Source organism: Macaca thibetana, chromosome 19, assembly GCF_024542745.1.
Source record: "Macaca thibetana thibetana isolate TM-01 chromosome 19, ASM2454274v1, whole genome shotgun sequence".
Taxonomy (NCBI): domain Eukaryota; kingdom Metazoa; phylum Chordata; class Mammalia; order Primates; family Cercopithecidae; genus Macaca; species Macaca thibetana.
Window position 1 is genome coordinate 49,330,497 of NC_065596.1, and position 14,293 is coordinate 49,344,789.

Consider the following 14,293-nt stretch of genomic DNA (forward strand, 5'->3'; position numbering starts at 1 on the left):
AGAGTCTCTACAAATGTCAATCATACGAAAATGAGAACGTTTGAGGGACTTTCTGTTGTATTTTTTCTCTTTCATATTTGAGAGAAACACAGGTACTGCAGAAGTGGTTCAGCAGACTGAATTAGGGCAATTCCATTTCAAATCTGACCTGGGTGTTCCTGTGATATTTTATAATCAGTGAAGCTTCACAGTGTGATTTTGTTTTATTTTATTTAATTAATTAATTTATTTAGAGAGGGAGTCTTGCTCTCTCGCCCAGGCTGGAGTGCAGTGGTGCAATCTTAGCTCGCTGCAACCTCCGCCTCCCAGGTTCAAGTGATTCTCCTGCTTCAGCCTCCTGAGTAGCTGGGACTACAGGCACCCACCACCACGCCCAGCTAATTTTTATATTTTTAGTAGAGACAGGGTTTCACTATGTTGGCCAGGCTGGTCTCAAACTCCTGACCTCAAGTGATCCACCCGCCTCGGCTTCCCAAAGTGTTAGGATTACAGGCATGAGCCATTGCACCCGGCCGATTTTGTTTTATTTTAAAGAAATAGGCCGGGCGCGGTGGCTCAAGCCTGTAATCCCAGCACTTTGGGAGACCGAGACGGGCAGATCACGAGGTCAGGAGATCGAGACCATCCTGGCTAACACGGTGAAACCCCGTCTCTACTAAAAAAATACAAAAAACTAGCCGGGCAAGGTGGCTGGCGCCTGTAGTCCCAGCTACTCGGGAGGCTAAGGCAGGAGAATGGTGTAAACCCGGGAGGCGGAGCTTGCAGCTAGCTGAGATCCGGCCACTGCACTCCAGCCTGGGAGACAGAGCAAGACTCCGTCTCAAAAAACAAAAACAAAACAAAAAAAAAGAAATAGGGCCAGGCGCAGTGGCTCACACCTTTAGTCCCAGCTACCAGGTAGGCTGAGGTGGGGGGACTACTTGAGCCCCAAGAGGTCGAGGCTGCAGTCAGCTATGATTGAGCCCCTGCACGCCATCCTGGAAAACAGAATAATACCTTGTCTCAAAAAAAAAAAAAAAAGATTTTCCAAATCAGTGAAAGAAAATGAAATAACATCTGTCCTTCAGTAAAGTTTAATAGTTTTCTGCTTAATTATATTAATTTTATCCCTAGAAATGTACTTTTGTTGCCATTGTGAAAGGTATTGTTTCTCTGTTAGGGTTGTTTTTTTTTTTTTTTTTTTTTTCTGAAACAGTCTCATTGTGTCGCCCAGGCTGGAGTGCAGTGGTGCAATCTTGGCTCACTGCAACCTCTGTCCCCCAGGTCCAAGTGATTCTCCTGCCTCAGCCACCTGGGTCGCTGGGATTACAGGCACCTGCCACCATACCCATCTAATTTTTTGTATTTTTAGTAGAGACAGGGTTTCACCATGTTGACCAGACTGGTCTCAAACTCCTGACCTCAAATGTTCTGCCAGCCTCAGCCTTGAAAACTGCTGGGATTACAGATGTGAGCCACCGCACCTGACTGTCTGTTAAGTTTTTCTAATTGGTTATTGCATGTATAAGAAAGGAAGAATATTGACTTTTCTTTTTTACTATTGACTTTTATATGTTAACTTCTTTGCCACTTTATTGAATTCTTATTAATTTCGTAATGTTTCAGTTGATGCTGTTGGGTTTTATAAACATGCTGTTATGTTGCAAAAAATTATTTTGATTGTTCCTTTCTAATATTTTATGTCTCTTATTTTTCTTAATGTGTGGGCTAGAGAATGTTTGGAATTAGGCTAAGTAATAACAGTGATGGTGGAAATTCTCATTTTGTCCCTAATGTTTACAGTGGGTTTCAGTTAGGATTTTTGTTTTGTTTTGTTTTTGTTTTTGAGACGAAGTTTCACTGTCATCCAAGCTGGAGTGCAGTGGCTCAATCTCAGCTCACAGCAACCTCCGCCTCCTGGGCTCAAGCGATTCTTCTGCGGCAGCCTCCGGAGTAGCTGGGATTACAGGCACCTGCCAGCATGCCCGGCTAATTTTTGTATTTTTAGTAGAGACGGGGGGTTTCACCATGTTGGCCAGGCTGGTTTTGAACTCCTGGCTTCAGGTGATCCACCTGCCTCAGCCTCCCAAAGCGCTGAGATTACAGGTGTGAGCCACTGTGCCTGGCCAGTTAGATAATTTTTTTTATCCCACTAAGTATGTTAGTCTAGCCTAGTTTACTAACTTTCAAATCCAGGAATATATATATAAGTTAATCAAAATCCTCTTTGACTTTTATGAGGTGAACATAAGATTGGAGTGCAGTGACATGATCATGGCTCACTGCAGCCTCAACCTCCTGGGCTCAAGTGATCCTCCTGCCTCAGCCTCCTGAGCAGCTGGGACTACAGGTGTGCATCACCACGCCCGGCTAATTTTTTATTTTTTGTAGAGATGGGGTTTCACTATGTTGTCCAGGCTGTTCTCAAACTCCTGGTCTCAAGTGATTCTCCCACCTTGGCCTCCCAAAGCGCTGTGATCACAGACAAGAGTCACTACACCTGATCCCTTTTAACTACCATGCTCAACTATTTTTTTTTTTAATTTAAAAAATTAAAAAAAATTTTTAATAGAGACGGAGTTTCACCATGTTGGCCAGGCTGGTCTGGAACTCCTGACCTCAAGCGAGCTACCTGCCTCAGTTTCCCAAAGTGCTGGGATTACAGGCATGAGCCACCATACCCAGCCCATGGCCATGTTTAAAGAAAAGAAGCATAGTCAGCTGGGTGTGGTGGCTCATGCCTGTGATCCCAACACTTTGAGAAGCTGAGGTGGGAGGATCACTTGAGGCCAGGAGTCCGAGACCGTCGTAGGCCACATAGGAAGACTCTGTCTTTATGAAAAATAACAATGTTAGCTGAGTGTGGTGGCGCATAGCTAGAGTCCCATCTACTGGAGAAGCTGAAGTGGGAGGATGACTTGAGCCCAGGAGTTCGAGGCTGCAGTGGCTATGATTGCACCATTGCACTCCACCCTGGGCAACAGAGTGAGACCCTCATCTCTTAAAAAAACAAAAAGAAAAAGAAGGCACAGCAGAGTTGTATATTTAGTACAAATCCATTTTTGTGGGACAAGTGTTTGTTTGTGTGTCTGTGCATTGAACACACAAAAACAGGAGGAGCTTTAATGTAGAAGTTGTATAAAGAGGTTACTCACAGTCATTGGGAAGACGTAATTGAACAATCTATGTGATCACCTTTCTTGCAGCTTGGGGGAGCCAGTACTTGTAGGGGTGGGGCGACAGGGCAAAACCCCATCTCTATTAAAAAATACAAAAATGAAATTAGCTGGGTGTGCTGGCACATGCCTGTGGTCCTAGCTACTTGGGAGGCTGAAGTAGGAGGATTGCTCGAGCCCAGAGAAGTCGAAGCTGCAGTGAGCCGAGATCGCGCCGCTGCACTCCAGCCTAGGTGACAAAGTGAGATCCTGCCTCAAAGATAAAATAAAATAAAATGCCTTTATAACATGGTTAAGGGTCTTTTTGGCAAAGGAAACCCATGTCTGGGGACTGTTATGACAATCCTACCCTCAGGGTCTGTGCTGGGAAACTTGTCCAAGTCCTGAGGGAGGCCCGGAATTGCAAGTCTGAGCCCCTGAATATCTGCGGTGTTTGCAGTATAGTCGAATGTATAGGTCACAGGCTGGTCTTGAACTCCTGGGCTCAAGTGATTTACCTGCCTGGTCTTCCCAAAGTGCTGGGATTACAGATGGGAGCCACGGTGCGAGGGCACAAAGACATTTTTAAGCAAAAAACTAACTTCAACTCTTCATTTTTACTGAAGCAACACAACATTTAAAAACATTGGCGTGGAGTGCAGTGGCTCACACCTGTAATCCTAGCACTTTGGGAGGCTGAGGCAGATGGATTGCTTGAGCCCAGGAGTTCAAGACCAGCCTGGGCAATGTGGTGAAACCCCGTCTCTACCAAAAATTAGCTGGGCGTGGTGGTGCATGCCCATAATCCCAGCTACTCGGGAGGCTGAGGCACGAGAATTGCTTGAGCCTGGGAGGTGGAGCCTGGGCAACAGGAGTAAAACCCTGGTTAAAAAAAAAAAATTAAAAATTAAAAAAAAAAAATCTATGGCCTGGTGCGGTGGCTGAAGTCTATAATCCCAGCACTTTGGGAGGCCAAGGTGGATGGATCAACTGAGGTCAGAAGTTTGAGACCAGCCTGGCCAACATGGTGAAACTCTGTCTCTACTAAAAATACAACAGTTAGCTGGGTGTTGTGGCAGGTGCCTGTAATCCCAGCTACTCAGGAGGCTGAGGCAGGAGAATTGCATGAACCTGGGAGGCGGAGGTTGCAGTGAGCCGAGATTGTGCCACTGTACTCCAGCCTGGGCGACCAAAAACACTACATAAAATTAAGAAAACAAATGCCCCCACTTTGAAAATCACTATAGTGTTCTGTCTCCTCTAAGTTTTTCTTTATTCAGCCTTTTTAAAAACGGGTTCACAATTGACGTATTACTGTTATGCACATATATGGTTTTCAATCACATTTTATAGTATCTGACCTCATTTTTCTTAAAGGATTTTATCCTGGAACATTACAGTGAAGATGGCTATTTGTATGAAGATGAAATTGCAGATCTTATGGATCTGAGACAAGTAAGTTTTTGTGTACAGTAGAGAGGGGAGGGTGGCTTTTCCGAGTCTTTAGGGTACCCCATAATTGCATGCTTGTGGTCTTAACAGAATTGCGGGCGGATGGAGGTGATGGTTTGGGGGGTGCTGGATCACCCATGCCACTTGCTGCATAAGAAAACCGTAGAAAGAGGCCGGGTGCGGTGGCTCAAGCCTATGTAATCCCAGCACTTCACTTTGGGAGGTTGAGGCGGGCGGATCACTTGAGGTCAGGAGTTCCAGACCAGCCTGGCCAACATGGTGAAATCTCGTCTCTACTAAAAATACCAAAATTAGCTGGGCATGGTGGTGCATGCCTGTAATTCCAGCACTTTGGGAAGCTGAAGCGGGTGGATCACCTGAGGTCAGAAGTTTGAGACCAGACTGGCCAACATGGCAAAACCCCGTTTCTACTAAAAATACAAAAATGAGGCAGGCGTGGTGCAAATGCCTGTAATCCCAGCTACTTGGGAGGCTGAGGCAGGAGAATCACTTCAACCCGGTAGGTGGAGGTTGCAGTGAGCCAAGATCGTACCACTGCATTCCAGCTTGGGTGACAGAGCAAGACTTCGTCTCAAAAAAAAAAAAAAAAAAAAAAAAAAAAAAAAAAAAGGAAAACCATAGAAGGGGAGAGATCTGCCTCCTGGATTCCAGGATTTCTGACTTCCTCCCAGGTTTTTTCCAACCCTCCTAGAGTTTACAACGCCAGTGAGGTCGTCATACTGCAGAAATAGTTACAGGTTGGTAACTGCTGGTGTGTGCAGGGCACCTTCCAGGAAGGGCCGTCAGCCGTGTCCTCCTCTGCTTATGCCCTCTGGGGTTCTTTTCCTTGCAGGCTTGTCGGACGCCCAGCCGGGATGAGGCCGGGGTGGAACTGCTGATGACGTACTTCATCCAGCTGGGCTTTGTCGAGAGTCGATTCTTCCCACCCACGCGGCAGATGGGACTCCTGTTCACCTGGTAAGTGCTGAGGTCTGTGCCGAAGCTTCACGTGCCACGGAGCCTCAGCATCACAGACGCCCCTCTGTGGGCGCCCCTGTGCGCCTCAGCCCCCTTTCCTATCTTGCATTTATCTGGGGAAGTCTAAAAATATGTCAATACATTGGTATTTATTTATGAAGGTGATCTGTGGGGAGATGGCTCCAACAGACTGTGGCCTCTTGCTTCTCAGAACAAGCGAGCCAAGGACAAGAGACATTTTTCTTGCTTGTTGTATCACTGGGGAAGCACGGGGCTCTGAAGTGGAATTAGCCAGAAGCAAGATTCTTGTCTCAGATTGGACAGGGAGGGCTTGCATGGGTATGTGTGAGTGAGAGAGAAGGAGGGAAATAGAGAGAAAGAGAAAGTCAGGTGTTGTCCAGTGAGACAAAAGCACCAACAGAAATAGATCAGGTTTCTTTTGAAACGGGGTCTCGCTATGTTGCCCAGGCTCATCTTGAATTCCTGGGCTCAGGTGATATTTCTGCCTCAGCCTCCTGAGTAGCTGGGACTATAGGCATGAGCTACTCACTCAGTTTAGATCAGATTTATTTTTTTTTTTTTTTTTTTTTTTTTGAGACGGAGTCTCGCTCTGTCACCCAGGCTGGAGTGCAGTGGCCGGATCTCAGCTCACTGCAAGCTCCGCCTCCCGGGTTCACGCCATTCTCCTGCCTCAGCCTCCCGAGTAGCTGGGACTACAGGCGCCTGCCACCTCGCCCGGCTAAGTTTTTGTATTTTTAGTAGAGACGGGGTTTCACTGTGTTACCCAGGATGGTCTCGATCTCCTGACCTCGTGATCCGCCCGTCTCGGCCTCCCAAAGTGCTGGGATTACAGGCTTGAGCCACCGCGCCCGGCCTAGATCAGATTTAAAAAATGGAAGTAGAACATTTGATTCTTCTCCACAATTGGTATTTTTAGATAAGATCAGGCTCGTCAGGGTGGTATGACTGTAGACCCAATTGGTATTTTCAAAGATTAGTATAGTTTAAATACTTGGGAGGCCGGGTACAGTGGCTTACGCCTATAATGCCAACACTTTGGGAGGCTGAGGCGGGCAGATCACTTGAGCCCAGGAATTTGAGACCAGCCTGGGCAACATGGCAAAACCCCCTTTCTACAAACAATACAAAAATTTGCTGGATATGAAAGTATGCACCTGTAGTCCCAGCTACTTGTGAGGCTGAGGCGGGAGAATCACTTGAGCCCGGGAGGCAGAGGTTGCAGTGAGCCGAGATCGCACCACCGCACTCCAGCCTGGGTGATAGGAGTGAAACCCTGTTTCAAACAAGAAAAAAAGGCTGGGCGCGGTGGTTCACACCTATAATCCCTGCACTTTGGGAGGCTGAGGCAGGCAGATCATGAGGTCAGGAGTTGGAGACCAGCCTGTCCAATATGGTGAAACTCTGTTTCTACTAAAAAATACAAAAATTAGGCCGGGCGCGGTGGCTCAAGCCTGTAATCCCAGCACTTTGGGAGGCCGAGACGGGCGGATCACGAGGTCAGGAGATCGAGACCATCCTGGCTAACCTGGTGAAACCCCGTCTCTAGTAAAAAAATACAAAAAAATAGCCGGGCGAGGTGGCGAGCGTCTGTAGTCCCAGCTACGGGAGGCTGAGGCAGGAGAATGGCGTAAACCCGGGAGGCGGAGCTTGCAGTGAGCCGAGATCCGGCCACTGCACTCCAGGCTGGGCGACAGAGCGAGACTCCGTCTCAAAAAAAAAAAAAAAAAAAAAAAAACAAAAATTAGCCGGGCATGGTTGCGCATGCCTGTAGTCCCAGCTACTTGGGAGGCTGAGGCAGGAGAATCTCTTGAACCCGGGAGGCAGAGGTTGCAGTGAGCCGAGATCGTGCCACTGCACTCCAGCCTGGGTGACAGAGTGAGACTCTGTCAAAAAACAAAAAACAAACACCTAAAAGAAGTACTTTGGAGGTGCTACACCCCTTCTCTGAGTGTCATTAGGAGTGTCAGTGAAAGGAGAACATATCCTAGAAGGTCAGGGGTGTATCAGAGTCAAATGTTTCTACAGCTGATAGATCTACTGATGCCTTCCTCATGTAAAGCAAAGAAAAGGGGGATGACTTTGCATAACAATGCACCAGGCTGTCTGCATGGCCAAAAAGCGAAAGGTGGTTTCTCCTTAGTCATGAATTAGGGAGAAGCTGTCTGCACACCCCTTGGTTCATGAGTAAACTTTAAAACAAGTCCTAGGGCCAGGTGCGGTGGCTCACGCCTGTAATCCTAGCACTTTGGGAGGCCGAGGTGGGTGGATCGTCTAAGGTCAAGAGTTTGAGACCAGCCTGACCAACATGGTGAAACCCTGTCTCTACTAAAAATACAAAAATTAGCCAGGCATGGTGGGGAGCGCCTGTAATCCCAGCTACTTGGGAGGCTGAGGCAGGAAGGAGAATTGCTTGAACCTGGGAAGCGGAAGCTGCAGTGAGCCAAGATGGTGCCATTGCACTCTATCTAGCCTGTGCGAAAGAGCAAAACTCTTTCTCAAAAAATAAAAATAACTAACTAACTAACTAAATAAATAAATAAATAAAACAAGTCCTAGGCTGGGTGTGGTGACTCACATCTGGAATCCCAGCATGTTGGGAGGCCAAGGTGGGTGGATCACTTGAGCCCAGGAGTTTGAGACCAGTCTAGGCAGCACAGTGAGACCCCATCTCTACAAAACAATTAGAGAAAATTGGCCAGGCATGGGTGGTGCGTGCCTGTAGTCCTATCTACTTGGGAGGCTCAGATGAGAGGATCGCTTAAGCCCAGGAGGTCGAGGCTGCAGTGAGTCATGATCATGCCACTGTACTCCAGCCTAGGCAACCGAGTGAGACTTTGAAAAAATAAAAAGGTAGAACAAATTAAAACAAATCCTGGCCGGGCGCGGTGGCTCAAGCCTGTAATCCCAGCACTTTGGGAGGCCGAGACGGGCGGATCACAAGGTCAGGAGATCGAGACCATCCTGGCGAACACGGTGAAACCCCGTCTCTACTAAAAAATACAAAAAACTAGCCGGGCGAGGCGGCGGGCGCCTGTAGTCCCAGCTACTCGGGAGGCTGAGGCAGGAGAATGGCGTAAACCCGGGAGGCGGAGCTTGCAGTGAGCTGAGATCCGGCCACTGCACTCCAGCCTGGGCGACAGAGCGAGACTCCGTCTCAAAAAAAAAAAAAAAAAAAAACAACAAAAAAAAACCAAATCCTGAGTTTTTAGATTTCAGAAAGAATTATGAGGGGTTATTAATTGCCATGTTTCATTTAGGAGAAGCCATATATATACACATATATACACACACACACACACACACGTATATGTGTGTGTGTATACATATACACACCTTTTTTTTTTTTTTTTTTTTGAGACGGAGTCTCACTCTGTCACCCAGGCTGGAGTGTAGTGGTGTGATCTCAGCTCACTTCAACCTCTGCCTCCCAGTATCAAGCCATCTTCCCACCTCAGCCTCCCAAGTAGCTGAGATTAAAGGCACATGCCACCACCATGTATTTTTGGTAGAGACGGGGTGTCACTATGTTGCCCAGGCTGGTCTCAAACTCCTGAGCTCAAGCCATCCACCCGCCTTGGCTTCTAAAGTGCTGGGATTACAGGTGTGAGCCACCATACCTGGCCCAAATTTTTTTTTAAAGATAGGCTTTATTATTTAGAGTGGCATATTTTTTTCCTTACAAAGACCGGGTCTTACTGTGTTGCCCAGGCTGGTCTCGAACTCCTGGACTCAAGCTGTCTGCCCACCTCAGCCTCCCAAAGTGCTGGGATTACAGGCATGAGCCACTGCACCAGCCTGGTACTTTTTTTTTTTTTTTTTTTTTTTTTTGAGATAGAGTCTCGCTCTGTCGCCCAGGCTGGAGTGCAGTGGTGCGATCTCGGCTCACTGCAACTTCCGCCTCCTGGTTTCTTTTTTTTTTTTTTTTTTTCGAGGCGGAGTCTCGCTCTGTCGCCCAGGCTGGAATGCAGTGGCCGGATCTCAGCTCACTGCAAGCTCCGCCTCCCGGGTTCACGCCATTCTCCTGCCTCAGCCTCCCGAGTAGCTGGGACTACAGGCGCCCGCCACCTTGCCCGGCTAGTTTTTTGTATTTTTTAGTAGAGACGGGGTTTCACCGGGTTAGCCAGGATGGTCTCGATCTGCTGACCTCGTGATCCGCCCGTCTTGGCCTCCCAAAGTGCTGGGATTACAGGCTTGAGCCACCGCGCCCGGCCCCGCCTCCTGGTTTCAAGTGATTCTTCTGCCTCAGCCTCCTGAGTAGCTGGGACTACAGGTGTGCCCCACCATGCCTGGCTAATTTTTGTATTTTTAGTAGAGAAGGGGTTTCACCATGTTGGCCAGGCTGGTCTCAATCCCTGGCCTCATGATCTCCCTGCCTCAGCCTCCCAAAGTGCTGGGATTACAGGTGTGAGCCACTGCACCCGGCACATTTTTTTTCTTTTTTTATAATCGAGGAACTTACCTGACACATGATTATCACCCAGAGTCCATAGTTTCCATTAGGGTTCATTCCTGCACTTGTGTATTCTGTGACTTTTGGCCAACATAGAATGACAGTGATCCGCCTTTGCAGTGTCATACAGAAGAGTTTCACTGCTGGAAAAATCCCCTGTGCTCTGCCTGTTCCTTCCTCCCTCCCCCTAAGTCCTGGCAATCCCCATCTTTCTTCTGTCTCCAGGGATTTGGCTTTTCAGAACATTGGAATCATACAGCGTGCTGTGCAGTAGGTAGCAATGTTCAGGTTGGCTCTTTCACTTAGTAATGTGTCCTCTGCATCTTTTCATGGCTTGCTGGTGCATTTCTCCATTTTTGGTGCTGAGTAATATTCCATTGTCTGGATGTCCCATGGTGTGTTTATCCAGTTACCCCGTCAGATATTTTTGTGTGTGGCTGTGATGGTCAGTGTGATTAGTGCTGTCATCTTGCTTGGAAACAAAAGTCTCAGTGCATGTGCATTCTTGAATTTTCTTGAAGAAATGAGTTTTGTTGTTGTTGTTGCTGCCCAGGTTGGAGCACAGTGGTGCCATCTCAGCTCACTGCAACCTCCACCTCTTGGGTTCAAGCGATTCTCCCGCCTCAGTCTTCTGAGTAGCTGGGATTACAGGCGCCCGCCACCATGCCCGGCTAATTTTAGTATTTTGAGTGGAGATTGGGTTTCACCATGTTGGCCAGGCAGGTCTCGAATTCCTGACCTCAGGTGATCCACCCGCCTTGGCGTCCCAAAGTGCTGGGATTACAGATGTGAGCTACTGCGCCTGGCCAACCCAGGGGTTTGACAGCGGTTTGGGTAACACAGTAAGACCGCATCTCTACAAAAATTAAAAAAAAAAAAAAAATAGGCAGGTATGGTGGCATGCACCTGTAATCCCAGCCATTCTTGTGAGACTGGGGTGAGAGCATCAATTGAGCCCTAAAGTTGGAGGCTGCAGTAAGCTGTGATGACACTACTGCACTCCAGCCTGGGCAACAGAGTGAGATCCTGACTCTTAAAAAAAAAAAAAAAATGTTTTCCACTTGCATCCAAAAGTAACATTAACTAGCCAAGTAATGTGAATTCTCAGAATGCATTTCTTTCACATAGGTATGACTCCCTCACTGGGGTTCCGGTCAGCCAGCAGAACCTGCTGCTGGAGAAGGCCAGTGTCCTGTTCAACACTGGGGCCCTCTACACCCAGATCGGGACCCGGTGCGATCGGCAGACGCAGGCTGGGCTGGAGAGTGCCATAGACGCCTTTCAGAGAGCCGCAGGTATGTCTCCGCCAGGGCTGACCAGACAGAGCCTTGGCCTCGCCCGGTGACACCAGGGGACCCCTTACTGAAGAGGGTCTACAGGTCATCCCCCGCAAGGGCCAGACCAGTCTCCAGCTCTGGTGTAACTTCCCATTAAGAAACTTGCTCGGCCGGGCGTGGTGGCTCACGCCTGTAATCCCAGCACTTTGGGAGGCCGAGGCGGGTGGATCACGAGGTCAGGAGATCGAGACCATCCGGGTTAACATGGTGAAACCCCGTTTCTACTAAAAATACAAAAAATAAGCTGGGCGTGGTGGCAGGCGCCTGTAGTCCCAGCTACTCGGGAGGCTGAGGCAGGAGAATGGCGTGAACCCGGGAGGTGGAGCTTGCAGTGAGCCGAGATGGCGCCACTGCACTCCAGTCTGGGAGACACAGCGAGACTCCGTCTCAAAAAAAGAAAAAAAAAAAAAAGAAAGAAACTTGCTTGGTGGTTCAGACCTCAGTCTGGGATGGCTGATGTACCTGGTGAATCCTGTGGCTGACGATTAATCTTTTCCAGACAAGTGGCGCCTGGGATGGCAGTAGATAACTGTTTCTTTCAACACTGTCATGAAGAGCAGAATAACTTTCCCCAAGTAGTGAAACTGTAGGCTTCCCTTTCTTGTATCAGGTGTACCTTATCAGTGCGTATTACTCTCCGTGCCTTTATTTATTTATTTATTTGATGGAGTTTTGTTCTTGTCGCCCAGGCTGGAGTGCAGTGGTGCAATCTCAGCTCGCTGCAACCTCCACCTCCCAGTTTCACGTGATTCTCCTGCCTCAGCCTCCTGATTTTTTAAAATTAATTTTTTTAATTAAAATTTTTTTAATTAAAAAAATAGGCCAGGCATGGTGGCTCATGCCTGTAATCCCAGCACTTTAGGAGGTTGAGGTGGGTGGATTGCTGGAGCCCAGGAATTTGAGATCAGCCTGGGCAACAAGGCAAAACTCAGTATCTACAAAAAGTACAAAAATTAGCTGGGCATCCTGAGTAGCTGGGATTACAGACACTCACCACCATGGCCGGCTAATTTTTGTATTTTTAGTAGAGACAGGGTTTCGCCATGCTGGCCAGGCTGGTCTCGAACTCCTGACCTCAGGTGATCTACCCGCCTCAGCCTCTCAAAATGCTGGGATTACAGGTGTGAGCCACTGTGCCCGGCCCCTCCGTGCCTTTATATCACTTGCATTCTGCCAACTTCTCCAGCATGAAGTGGGTGTTCTCAACCGTTTGTCAAGTGATGCATTCAAAAGATGTCTCATAGCTCAGTTCTGTTCTTCTGGGAACTGTCTTTTGTTATTTTATTTTATTTATTTATTTATTTTTGAGATAGAGTCTTGCTCTTGTCACCCAGGCTGGAGTGCAGTGCACGATCTCTGCTCACTCCAACCTCTGCCTACTGGGTTCAAGTAATTCTTCTACCTCAGCCTCCCAAGTAGCTGGGGTTACAAGCGCCTGCCACCATGCCTGGCTAATTTTTGTAGTTTTAGTAGAGATGAGGTTTTGCCATGTTGGCCAGGGTGGTCTCAAACTCCTGACCTCACGTGATCTTAGTGTGAGAACGAGGTGCGGGGTCGAGGAGAAAAGCTGCCTAGTGCTTACACCTATAGAGGACCAGGGTCACCAGACCCAGTGCTGTGAGCGAGCCTGGCCCAGCTCACACGTGCCTGCAGGTTCTGCCTTGCTCCCCCGTAGCAGGTCAGACTACGTGTGGGGAGGGATGCAAGAGCAGGGCACAGTGTAGACTGCAGTGTGGTCCCAGGCTAGCTCTATAGCGTGTTGCCTTCTGGGCTGATCATCGACTTTCTGCTTTGGGGTGTGATCCCTGTCCATCTGTATGGATCATTGTTTGATATCACTTTGCCCTGCAAGCTTGTGAAGAACCATAGCTTTGCCACTTTGACTCATTGTGAAATTTCTGATGTTACAATGATTGGTCCTACCAGCCTGGGCCACACAGGAAGACCCCGTCTCTACAAAATATTTAAAAATTAGCCAGGCATGGTGGTGTCCACCCATAGTTCCATCTACTCCAGAGGCTAAGATGGGAGGATCACTTAAGCCCAGGAGTTTGAGGCTGCAGTGAGCTATGATTGCATCACTGCGCTCTAGCCTGGGTGACAGAGTAAGACTCCGTCCCTAAAAAGAATTTTTTTTTTTTAATTAAAAATATAGGCTGGGCATGGTGGGTCATGCCTGTAGTCCCAGCACTTTAGGAAGCTGAGGTGGGTGGATTGCTGGAGTCCAGGAATTTGAGATCAGCCTGGGCAACAAGGCGAAACTCAGTATCTACAAAAAGTACAAAAATTAGCTGGGCCTGGTGGTGCATGCCTGTAGTCTCAGCTACTTGGGAGGCTGAGATGGAAGGATCAGCCGAGGCTGTGGTAAGCCAAGATCACGCCATTGCACTCCAGCCTGGGCGACAGAGCAAGACCTTGTCTCACAAAATAATTAATTAAAAAAATAAAAGATTGGTCTCTTGGGATGAAGCGATATGCTAAGATTCCAAGTATAAGTTGATTTCTTTTGCTGTAAATCTTTTTTCTGGACTCATCTTTCTGAGGAATCTTAGGCAGGCACACTGTGTCCTGTCTCTGAGATTACAGCAATGGAGACAAACTATAGACAAAATGAAGCAAGCGGGAGAACGGTGGGGAGTGTGAGGGAACCCCCAGGGAGCTCACAGCTCAAAACAGCAGGTGCCATCCCTCTGCAGCGTGGTTTTTTTTTTTTTTTTTTTTTGCTCAGCAACAAAACCAGAGGAACCAGTTGGATGGGACTCATATCAGAGGTTCTATTTCACTTCCAGATTGATTGTCAATTAGTGCTTTGGACAGTTAATTTACTAAACTATAAAGAAGTCAGCGGAGGGCTGCAGCGTGAAAATTTCCATTGGAGCAGAGGGATTGAGTTTGTTTTTGTTTTTGTTTTTGAGGCAGCC

At 47.9% G+C, this 14,293-nt stretch overlaps 1 protein-coding gene across 1 annotated transcript in view; it reads left to right on the plus strand.

The window, feature by feature from the left end:
• The window catches only part of RHPN2 (rhophilin Rho GTPase binding protein 2), an 86,182-nt gene that overhangs the window by 46,386 nt on the left and 25,503 nt on the right, over positions 1–14,293 (plus strand). The window contains exons 5-7 of the mRNA XM_050771988.1: positions 4,512–4,589; positions 5,440–5,564; positions 11,164–11,330. Of these exons, the coding sequence (XP_050627945.1) occupies positions 4,512–4,589; positions 5,440–5,564; positions 11,164–11,330 (370 nt within the window). The remainder of the gene's footprint in view (positions 1–4,511; positions 4,590–5,439; positions 5,565–11,163; positions 11,331–14,293) is intronic.